This window comes from Mastigoproctus giganteus, chromosome 10 (genome assembly GCF_048544385.1).
Source record: "Mastigoproctus giganteus isolate SK-2022 chromosome 10, ASM4854438v1, whole genome shotgun sequence".
In the NCBI taxonomy this organism is placed as follows: Eukaryota; Metazoa; Arthropoda; class Arachnida; order Uropygi; family Thelyphonidae; genus Mastigoproctus; species Mastigoproctus giganteus.
This window is the reverse complement of record NC_143584.1, coordinates 160,212,276-160,224,711: the sequence shown is the minus strand read 5'-3', so window position 1 is coordinate 160,224,711 and position 12,436 is coordinate 160,212,276. Positions and strand designations below refer to the sequence as shown.

At 37.0% G+C, this 12,436-nt stretch overlaps 1 protein-coding gene across 1 annotated transcript in view; it reads right to left on the bottom strand.

Moving 5' to 3' along the window:
- The window catches only part of Ppat-Dpck (Bifunctional Phosphopantetheine adenylyltransferase - Dephospho-CoA kinase), a 75,745-nt gene that overhangs the window by 27,387 nt on the left and 35,922 nt on the right, over window positions 1–12,436 (bottom strand). The window contains exons 4-6 of the mRNA XM_090383064.1: window positions 10,351–10,485; window positions 9,968–10,222; window positions 4,036–4,120 (exon numbers count right to left, since the gene is read on the bottom strand). Coding sequence (XP_090239190.1) covers window positions 4,036–4,120; window positions 9,968–10,222; window positions 10,351–10,485 — 475 coding nt within the window. The remainder of the gene's footprint in view (window positions 1–4,035; window positions 4,121–9,967; window positions 10,223–10,350; window positions 10,486–12,436) is intronic.

Below are 12,436 nucleotides of genomic sequence, written 5' to 3'. Positions count from 1 at the left end.
GTATTTTCCCTTCATTTTCCAGATTTTGTTCCAGACCAGCTGGTCGCCTGGAAATAGAAGAAGTAAAACAAATCCATGATTCCTTTTGGCTTTGATACTGCATATATGTTTAAATACTCTGAAATTAGCTGTGGTGGGTATTGTTCGAATATTCCCCAGGTTTTGTTTTGTGCCTTTTTTGCTGCTGTGCATTCTGAATTCCATGGATTGAGAAATGGTTGAAACTGGATAGATGTTTTTGGAATTGCAACTGCAGCTACATGGATGATACTTTCTGTGATGTGCTTGATTGCATCATCGATAGGCTACTGACTGACTGTAGTGACGTCAATTTTTTAGATGTTGGAAGGCATTCCAGTCAACCTGATTAATCTTCCACTGGGATAGCATAAAAGGAAGACATAATTTGCTCTCTCACTATGTAAGAGATGCATTATGGGGAACTGATCACCTCCATATGGGTTTTCCTCCACCTCTCAAGTAAATGAAGAGAGGAGGGAAGGGGGTGCAGATAGAAAGATCAATGGCAGAAAACGACGTACAGGTGGATTATGTGCAAGGTGTTTGTTCCCACATTTAGAAGGGAGAGGTCATTGTCAGTGAGCATGCCCTATGACTCATCCCCTTTCATTGATATTAGCACTATTCCATAGGGTGTTATTCCATTAAACTCCCCAAGAAGTAAAAAAGGGTAAGGCAACTTACAAGATCAAGGTTTCTTTGGGGATGGGGGGCATGTCAGCCCCAGATGGAATAGGAAATAGGGGCATGTCAGCCCCAGATGGAATAGGAAATAAGGCATACTATTAATAAAAACTTCACTGTAAAACCCCAAGAAAAATTTTTATTACCTCTATGCTAGGTGTAAACAGCAAAGGCTGAAATGGAATCTGGTTGCCCACAAGGATAGCAACTCCATAAGCCGGGCCATCTACAATTCTATCCTTATGTATGGCAGGTTCATCATTTGCCTTTAGATAAGTCTTCTGTAAGCAAAAGCAGGCTGCTTCATGCTTTTGCAGGAGTGCCTTAATGTCTTCAGTATTTTGCCAGAATCCACAACAATTCTACTGTAGAAAGTTCACCATTATTTTGGCTTGGTGGATTCACCAGGTGGCTTCCAAAGTACCAAGGGCTTATTTTTCTTTCTTGGGTTTTTTTTTTTTTTTTTTTGGGGGGGGGGGGAGTATCGATGCTGTCCTGTGTCCATTTCTTCCTCTGCAAAAAGTTCCAAGATTAAGACTATTTGTCATGTACTCCTTGATTTTTAGACTTTTTACATTTTTTTTTTTTTTTTTTTTTTTTTTTTTTTTACTGCTGTTGGGCACTTGGGTTTTCTGTACTGTTACTTTACCACTTAATTTTTGTAATGCTGGAGCATCAAGAGGTACCAATATTGGAGTGGCAGTTGACAGATTTTTCTATGTGGATTTTTCAGAACTCAGTAAATAGTAGGGGAAGGGCATAAATGACTCTTTTGGTGGTACAGTCGAAAAGAAAAGTTTAGATTATCAGGATTTATAATGTGTTTTATTTCAATTCGTGCTTGGGCTCCCCCACCCACTACTGAGCCCAAATGAGATCCCTATTACCCAGCAATCAGTAAATACACTTGGGAGTGTTGCATCTTATGAAATTATCTAATAATAACCCATCAGCATGCGCAGCAGGATGCTAGTTTTTTCATAATTGCAAAAAAAAAAAAAAAAAAAACTTCTTCCTGTTAAGTGCTTGATTCCACCTTGACACTATGAGTTTGGATTAATAATAAATCCATTCATATGTAATGACATACAAAACAGCCAATGTAAGAAGTTGTAATGATATTTTTATGGCTTTTAACATTCATTTAATCTGTATGAACTTTTCAGAGAAAGGTTCAGTCAGTCTCATATTCTAAAAGTTCCACTTTAGGGAGGGCAATTGTGAGGTTTTTTGAAGGTTATCTAGGGACAAATTTGAGGGATGATTTTGATTTTCATGCTTCTCATTAATTTGTATTTTAGCATTGTTCTTTATGCTTCCAGTCTTCAACCAACGGTCCATAATGGTTTTTTAAGTTTAAAAATACTATGACTATGAATAAACAATGTAATACTGCACAACATTCAAATCCAAACATGGTATGGCACAGCGACTAGCAATGTTTACAGGAGTTTGTCTGACATGTGACTGAACGGTGCGATACATATTGGTACGTTCGCACCCAATCCCCCCCCCGACCACTGGCTGTCATAAACCTTTGAAATTAAAGATTCTATATCCACATTGAAATCATTGCCCAGCATCGACAACAAGCGAACTTAAATTAAACAGTACAGGGATTAACACAACCAGAACTGATATGTTTTTACGGACATGATCGCCTACTTGTGACATTGAGGGTGGAGTTAGGGAGGTGAATCACTTTTCCTGTTAATGGGTTAATTATGGATGATTTTTCTTTTTTTTGTTTATGCCACCAAGCCACTATATTTTGAGCAAAAAGTACTACTTATTATTCAAATTTAGTATTTATTATAGAGATATAATAGTTTTTCTCTGAAAATCAGCATATGATTTAAGATTGTAATAGTAGTTTGCTTCTTCTCAAAGTGAATATCAGAGGAAGGACTGGAGCTCTCGACATACACAAACATGCAAGTGAGATTGAGCCAGAATACTGCCATAAAAAATCTATGGTTCATCATCAACTATTTCACTGAAGTACTAGTTATAATAAAAATAGTTACAATGCCATTTAAATTCCCTCTGGCTGCAATGGCTGTACCAAATATAAACAGAAATTTATACATTAAAGATGAGCCAATAGCAGATCGAAACAAAGTACTTTTACTTGCTCTGCATATAAAAATAGGTTTAATGAAACAATTCATCCATTCCTTAATAAAGAAGGAAACTGTTTCAAGTATATTTGTGATAAATTTCTATCACTCACACATGAAAAAATCAAAGCAAGAATTTTTGTTGTATTTGAAGAAGCCATGAACAAACTGAAAGTGACACTTGGACTGCCTTTAAAAATGCAGCACGCAACTATTTCCCAAAAAATGTTAGGTAGTTTACATGAAGAGCAGAGGGAAAGATTCCATCAGGATATAAAAGAATTGGGAAAAGAGGTACAGGGGGATGGAATGTTAATATGATGGCAGACTACTGCTGGATGCTAAAAAGAGGATCAGCCACTGAAACTAGCTGCCAGAGGAAGTCGAAAAGGTGCAAGTTTAACTCGGCTTAATGTATAAGAATCCAGTTTGTGACCATCTATACGCTTGACAGGAGGATGTAGCCTTTGATATTTCTGATTTACATATTTTTATATAAAATAACCTATTTGTAAAATCCGTAACAATACAATATAAATCAGAGCACCTTTACTGATATTTTTTATTTGTAAAAAATTGACACGAGAGAGTGAATTTCAAGTAACTTTTGAAATTTTTTACATTTAAAAATGCAGTTCAGATTACATATTCAGCAGCAAAACAGAGAACTTTTCTTAAAATGCAGATCAGTATAATGGATTCAGTGTTGCACATTTTTAGGTACATTTGCTTTAGCCTTCTTAACTCATCCTGCAAGAGAGTTTCTCAGTGTAGTATATACACATCCATATTAGAGTCAATTCTACAAAATTCCATAAAGCTTTTGATGATGAAATTTGTCATATCTTAATTCAGCAGTTCCCAAACTTTTGTCGCTTGAGTCACACTTGGAGCTAAAAGACTATATTTGCAGTACACATAAACAGAGAATTCTTACCAAACTTACTGGAAGGGTTCTTAATCTTGTGGCACTGTTGAAGAAGGTTGTGCTACACCAAAATGTTGCAGCACACTGGTTTGGGAACCAATCTTAATTACTAATGTGGGTCTAACATTTGTTCAGGCCAAATTTAAACCACTATTTTATAAATAGTTTTTTTTTTTTTTTTTTGGAACCCTTTCACATGCACACAACTACTAAATTTACAGTCCTCCCATTTATACAGAATAATTTTATAAAAAAATTATCTGAAATGCCTTCTAGCCATACCATTTTTAATATGCTGCTGGATCCTTTCCTGCACCAATCGGTCAACTTCAGGCCACACTATCGAGTTCAGATATTGTCGGAGAGTCTAAAAATATTTTTTTTCAGGCTATAAGAGGAATGCAATAACATTTATTTTGAAATAATGAGTAGCTAATCTTTGAATCTGTGATAAACAAATACTGCTTTTCAATATTCTATAATAGCACAGTTATAATTCAGTTAAAGCAGGCATTGGATTCTACCACCATGTCTCAAGTTCATAAAATTTAATTTATTCCTTTCTCCTAAAAACTGTTTAAGATTTATTATTACGATTATTTGCATTTCTTTCATGAAAAGATATTTTAAATACTACTTTAAGAAATAACAGAACCACAAACAAAAATTCTCAATCATTAACTAATGTTACCCTTTCTCATCACTTCAAGTCTTTACTGCACTAAGCTCATATCTTAGAGTGCAGTAATGACATAGTTTTTAAAAGCAGGAGATAATTGGCAGAAAAATGAATATCTTCATAAGAAGCATGTCTTTGCTAATAAAATGAGACCTAAGGATGAAGGTGCATTGAAGAAGAATGAGACATGCACTAACTATATCTATAACTGCTTCCCGAGTATGTGGATGACAGGTAACATGCAGCTTTGTTAAAGGGAGGTCTTGTCTGACCAATTTGATTGGATACTCTGATGTGGTCACAAAGGAACTGAATGCCAAAAATAATTTTGATACCATATACTTGGATTTCAGGAAAGCTTTTGGTACTGTTGCACATGGAAGACTGCTGTACAAATTGGAGAGGTATGGCATTAAGGTTAAGTAGCTATTATTATTATTTTTTTGGTTTTTAGGAGCATTAGCAACTAAGGCCATATTGCTCCGTGAACATGCGGTGGTCATTCCTGACCTTTCCGCATCCTCCGTATTTGGTGGTGACGGGCTCGAACCCCGGTCTAATCAAGAAGCGTGTGCTACTCACTGCTGCTCCTTCCCACCTGGCTACGGAGGCGCCGGTTAAGTAGCTACAATGGATGAAGGGATGGTTGAGTGGAAGACAACAGAGAGTGATAATCAAGGGACACTGCTCTTCGTGGACAAATGTTATTAGTGGAGTTCCCCAGGGTTCGGTGTTGGGCCCATTGTTGTTTTCTATATTAATCAATGATATTGATGAAGGTATATCAGGTTTAATGTCCAAATTTGCAGATAATACAAAGGTTTGCAGGGTTGTTAATGACAGTAAAGACAGTATGTTACTCCAACAGAATCTAGATAAGTTGGGCAAAGGGGCTGAGGAGTGGCAACTGAAGTTTAACATTGACAAATGCAAAGTACTGCATATGGGTAGCAATAACAGAAGAGAAATGTACCAACTGTGTGGTACTACAGACTCAGGGAAGTAGAAAGTGAAAAAGACCTGTGGGTAACTGTGCAGTCAAATATGAAGTTCACTGAGCAGTGTAGATAGGCTGTCAGGGCAAGTCATGGAGTCTTGTCAATGATATATAGGAAATTTGCTAGAAAGGACAGGGAGGTGATTATCCTGTTATACAAGGCAATGGTCAGGCCACACCTAGAGTACTGTGTACAGTTCTAGAGGCCTCATTTTAGGAGGATGTAGAGTTGCTGGAATGAGTACAAAGAAGGGCAACAAGATTGGTGAGGGGAACAAAGGGGTGCTCTTACCAAGAAAGGCTTAAGTTCTGCAAATTGCAGTGCCTGGAGAGTAGGCACTTGTGAGGTGATCTGATTGAGGCAATAAACTTTGAATGGGTCGAGCAAGCCAAATGCTGATGGGATTCTTCTTCTTGCTCAGATTAAGAATCTGAGGGGGCACAGTTTCAAATTGAAAAAAAAAAAAAAAAAAAAAAAACAGTTGTAGAATAGATGTGTGGAAATTTACCTTTACTCAGAGGATAGTTGATTTGTGGAACAGACTTCCATCTTTTGTTGCGGAAGTTGATAGCCTAAATAAGTTTAAGGCTGAGATGGACAGGCATTTGGAACGAATGGAGGGATGAAATGGGAAGGTTTTTTTTTTTTTTGGCTGAATCAGCTGTATAAGCTTGCTTTCTTGCATCGTATGCCTCTACTAATGCTAAGTCATCCCAAATAAACATTGCTTAGCACTAATCTTTATCCACTCCTCTCCTGATCTTTACACTATCTGCAAATTCTATAGAGGCAATTTTATATGGGTTGGAAAACTGCTAGCTTGGGCGGATTCACAGACTAATAGATTAACAGTAGCTGCAGGCAGAGGTGGAAATGATTCTTGCACTGCTTCTATTGGAATTAGCAGCAGCCTGGAAAGAAAGTCACTGTGGATTTCAATAACTGCTGGGAGTCATGAAACAAGTAAATACATGGGCTGTGTTAGAGTAACTTAGAGTAAGAACAGGTACATGTATACTTGCATGTACACCAATGCTAGGAGTATAATAAATAAATTTGATGAATTTGAAGTGCTGGTCAAGATATCAAAGGTGGATATTGTTGGGATATAAGAGACGTGGTGTCACACAGATATAAGGAATGCAGAACTGGAATTTGGGGAGTAATGTGTGCAGAAAGGATAGGAAGGGAGGAGAAGTTATTCTGTTAGTTAAGAAACACAAAATGTAAGGATGGTTATGGTTATTTGGTTTTAGGAGCATTAGCAACTAAGGCCATATTGCTCCGGTGCGGTGGTCATTCCCTGACCTTTCCGCATCCTCCGTATTTGGTGGTGAGGGGCTCGAACCCTGGTCTAATCAAGAAGCGTGTGCTACGCACTGCTGCTCCTTCCCACCTGGCTACGGAGGCGCCCAAAAAAAAATGTAAGGAAGTGCACCCAGTTCACATAGATGGACAGTGCAACGTTGAGTCAGTTTGGTGTGACTGCGAATGCAAAAATCAGGGTAGAAATAGTGGGCCACTAAATCAGAGTGTCTTATAATGGTTGATTTTAACTTTCCAGATATTGATTGGAACTTGTGGGTTGGTCACTCGTACACTAGAAAGGCTTTTGTGGATTTATTGGATGATTGTTTTCTATGGCAGCATGTTAGTGAGGCAACCACAGGGGGCAATACTCTTGATCTGATTATCAGCAGTGATTATTCATGCATTAAGAATTTACAGATAAAGGAACCACTAGGTGGCTGTGATCAGAGTGTACTGATGTGGGATTTACTTAAAGATGTAACTAGGGAAGGGTTTTGCTTTTGCAAAGGTCACAGCGATTTTTTTTTTTTTTTTTTTTAAGTTCTATACAGTGGGACCAACTGATGATGTTACCAACAGCAAATTCTAAATAGGAAGCATTCAAAGACATAATTTTGGAAGCTACTAGGCTTTTTGTTCCAACTAAGAAATACTGTTCTAGGTTTAGGCCCAAATAGATATCACATTAATTAATGAGACTCGTGGCAGAGAAGAAAAATGCATGGGATGCATATAAATTATCAGGCAACACAGAAACTTATGGTATATATAAGCTAGTCTGTAATTAAGTCACAAAGGAGGTTAGGCAAGCGAAGGCAGATTATGAGAAATCTTTGGTAGTGGATGCAAAGAAAAACAGCAAACTCTTCTTTACTTATATAAATCAAAAAGGAAGGGGGTGAATCAGATTGGTCCACTTTATATCAATGGTTCGACTTCAATCATTTATATCAAATTGATATCAATCATTTTCAGATAGCTGCCAAACTAAATGAGTATTCTGCATCTACATTCACACATGAGGAGTTATTCAAGGAGGAGAGGGCCAGATGTTCATCAAACTCTAACAGAGAGTTAAATGATTTTTTAATAACTGAGACCAAAGTGGAGGAGAAATTGCTGAAGTTAAACATAAGAAAGGCATGGGGTGGATGGGATCTATCTAGTTATATTAAAGGAGATGGCAAAGGAAGTAAGCAAACCCTTAGCCATAATTACGAGAGCATCCTTGGACTCAGGGGAAGTCACCACAGACTGGTTTGATTTGATTTGGGTTTTATTGGCGCACCCCCACGGACTGGAGATGTGCAAATGTATCTCCAATTCACAAGGGAGTATCAAAGGGTGACACTAGTAATTACAGACCTGTTAGTTTGACTTTTGTTCCAGGGAAAATAATGAAGTCACTGATTAAAGAAGCATTGCAGGATCATTTAGACAAGACAGCAGTAATACTTCAGACACAGCATGGGTTTGTTAAAGGGAAGTCTTGTCTGACCAATCTGATTGGATACTATGATGTGGTCAAAAAAGAACTGCATGCAAAAAATAATTTAGATATCATAAACTTGGATTTCAGAAAACTTTTGATACTATTACACATGGAAGACTATTGTACAAATTGGAGCAGTACAGCATTAAGGGCATGTTGCTACAATTGATAAAAGGATGGTTGAGTGGGAGAAGACAGAGTGGTAATCAATGGATACTGCTGTTTGCGGACTAATGTTATTAGTGGTGTCCCCCAGGGTTTGGTGTTGGGACTATTGTTGTTTTGTATATTTATCAATGATATTGATGAAGGTATATCAAGCTTAGTGTCAAAGTTTGTAGATGATACAAAGGTTGGCAGGTTTAATAACACTAATGACAGTATGCTGCTGCAACAGGAGCTCGAAAAGTTGGGCAGATGGGCTGTGAAGTGACAACTGAAGTTTAACACTGACAAATGCAAAGTACTGCATATGGGTAGCAGTAACCCCAGAGAAATGTACCAACTGGGTGGTGTTACACTAAGGTAGTGGAGAATGAAAGAGACCTGGGGTTAAATGTGCAGTCAGATATGAAGTTTTTTCTGAGCAGTGCAGACAGGCTGCCAGAGTAGGTCATGGAGTCTTGTCAATGATATACAGGAATTTTGCAAGCAGAGATAAATAGGTGATAATCCCCTTGTATAAGGCAATGGCCAAGCCACACCTTGAGTACTGCATACATGTCTGAAAGCTTCATTTTAGGAAGAATGTAGAGTTGCTAGAACGAGTAGAGAGAAGGGTAACAAGACTGGTGAGGGAGACAAAGGGGTGCTCTTACGAAGAAAGGCTAACTTCTGCAAATTGCAGTGTCTGGAGACTAGGCACCTGCGAGGCAATCTGATCGAGGTGGATAAGGCCTTGAATGGATTGAGCAGGCTGAATGCTGATGGGATTCTTCCTCTTGTTCAGGTTGGAAACCTGAGGGGGCATAAAGTGAAATTGAGGAATGATGTGTGGAAGTTGTCGAATAGATGTGTGGAAATTTTCTTTTAGCCAGAGGGCAGTCGATTGCCGGAACAAACTTCCATCCGTTGTTGTGGAATTTGATAGCTTAAATAAATTCAAGGCAGAACTAGACAAACATTTTGAACGAATGAATAGGTGAAATGGGTAGGTTTCTTTTTTTTGGCTGATGCTGTATAAACTTGTTTTCTTGCATCATATGCCTCTACTAATGCTAATGCTAAATTTTGACATGTCACTCTCACCCTTTATTGATGTCACACATAAAATTCAAAAATAATAGTAGTCCCTGAACCAATCTTTGGGTGGGGGTTCCACATCTAATGATAGACCAATCTGAAGAATAACCATTCACCACAATCTTCTGCACATGCAGCCACCAACCATGCAATCCACCTTAGAATCTTACCTGTGTGTTTTAGCTTAGACAGTAATAAGTCTCTTATAATGTAATATTTTAAACATACCTGGTAGTATGAGAAGCTTTGTTCATTTATTTTGGAGACAGGTCTAGAAATGAATTTCTATTTATGTGAAAAAAAAAAAAAAAAAAAGAAAGTTCATATCAATTGTAATCAGTTGCTTAAATTGAAAAAGGATGATTCTGTAGTATGGTAGTTAAAATCGACTATGCAATAAAATGATACTGGCAAAAAAAAAAAAAACCACACACGAGCATTTTTAATAAACATAAAAATTTATAACCGATGAGAATTATAAACTTTGTTTACCTCATCAGAAAATGCTTTTGCACCAAGTGCTTTTCGATTTATAGTTCCATTTGAGTAAAGTATTTCTTCTCCAAATTTCTGCACTAGTAGTTTATGTACTTTGTTTCCTGGTTCATAAGTAAGATGAGCTAATTTATCACAGTCTATGATTGTTGCACCAAACTGTTCCAAATGCTGAATAATGGATGATTTTCCACTGGCAATTCCACCTGTTACTCCCACAAGGTAAGGATGTGAAGGCAAATGCGAGTTGGACTGCAATTAATGACTAACAGTTATTATATATCACAGAAACAAAAAAATAAGACTAAATGAGTTAATAAAACAACAATTAAAATTTCCATAAGAATATTATTATATATAGTTGTGTCATTCTAACTTACCACAGAAGGTTTTAACATTGTTCCAAGAAGTTCCTTGCGACGAGATGAGGAACTTAATTTAAGTTCTTCTGTGCTACTATTTCCATAAGGATCATCCAAAATGGGAATGGTATGAATCTCTAGTTGTTTCATGCTCTGTGTGGATTTAAGAATATTAGTTGACTTATGTATTGGGAAAACTAGTTGAATACCACAAATCATGTTAAATTTAGATATCTAGAAAATTTTGGTTAAGTAAATGAGATTGTGTTTTTGAGAATACTTTATTATAACAATATACGTATAATTTATTCCTATGATCATAACCACATATATAGCTTCAAAAAAGACTGGGCTTGTTTCTGTTAAAATATAATATTATTTAGTAAATAGAATATTTTCAGTGACATTATTTCATTATCACTGCTGGTCAATGATATCAAGGGCCACATGCATAATAAAACAAAATTTATTGAAAATGTTTCAGAGGTAATGCCTCATTTATTCTTCAGGTTGGCTAACCTAAAGAATTAAAATAGGCATGATGCATATGCAGCAGCAAGTATATAGTAATGGCAAATGATGCAAGAAAGCAAGCTTATATAGTATCAGCAAAAAATATGACAATTAATCCATCTGATATTTTTAAAATTTTCTCATTCAAGAATTTCTGCATATCTGATTACACTTGATGTCCAATTTTCACTATGACAGTTTCTAATGGGTCAACTCAAAATATAAATTTTAAAAAATTCCTTCATCCTTTCAACAAGGGATTTATAGAAGAAGACAGATTTACAGACAGAAGCTTCCTTAGAAGACTTTGTCAATCATGATTTGAAAGCATAAGTTCACCCATCCATACCCTCCAAGTATTTGTCTAGTTTCTTCCTTCAATTTATTCAACCCATCTACTTCCACAACGGACAGAAGCTTGTTCCAACAACCAACCACCTGCTGGCTGAAGGCAAACTTTTGCCCATCTATCCCACAATCATCCTCCCTCAACTTGAATTTATATCCTCTCATGTGTGTAGTCTCAGCAAGTGGAACAATGCCATTAACATTTAGCTTACTCAATCTATTCAAGGCTTTAAACACCTCAATCAGATCTCGCAGGCGCCTAGTCTCAAGATGCTGCAATTTGGAGAACTGAAGCCTTTCTAGGTAAAAGTGCCCTTTTGTTCCCTTCACCAGTCTGGTTGTCCTTCTCTGCATCCATTCCTCCTGCTCTCTAATCAATTCTACTGAATTCTGTCACTGTATGCTTCTTTTTCTATTTTAGTCATGTCTTTGAAAGTGCAAATAGAATAATGACAATTAATCCATCTGATATTTTTTAAATTTTCTCATTCAAGAATTTCTGCATATCTGATTACACTTGATGCCCAATTTTCACTATGACAGTTTCTAATGGGTCAACTCAACCATATAAATTTTAAAAAATTCCTTCATTCTTTCAACAAGGGATTTATAGAAGAAGACAGAAGACAGGTTTACAGACAGAAGCTTCCTTAGAAGACTTTGTCAATCATGATTTGAAAGCATAAGTCAAGAGCAAATGCTTGATTTGTCCAAAGCTGAGTAGCACAAGCCAAGACATCACCAGGGTGGATATTTGAGAAGTTGTAGTACAGACAAAGCAAGGTTTGTCAACTGAAAAATGGAACGGAAGATTTTTTTTTTTTTTTTGTAGTTGTTGGCGCATCGGCTTCTGTGGCCATAGTGCACCTCCCCAGGTTTTTGCAGTACTTTGATCCAAGCCCGAGGCAGGATTCAAACCTGCGACCTTTGGGTTGCCAGGCAGGCACTTTACCCACCCGGCTAGCCCGGTCGGCCGGAACGAAAGAAGGTAAACTTTTCTTTCATTAGGGCATTTTGGTTTCTTAACATCAAGGCTGTTCAGGATCCTTCTAATATCTTTCTGCTGGAAAACTAAGGAAGGCACTGAGTGTTGTGTGCTTAGAGTAATAGGAAGAGATTTATCAAGATCTTTAATGTAAGAGTTAGAGGAAAAACAAGATGCTAATAAATTACCTTTATCTTTAGATGAAGGAAGATTATAACCATCAGGATTTAACAGAGGTGGAAATATAAACAGACAGAA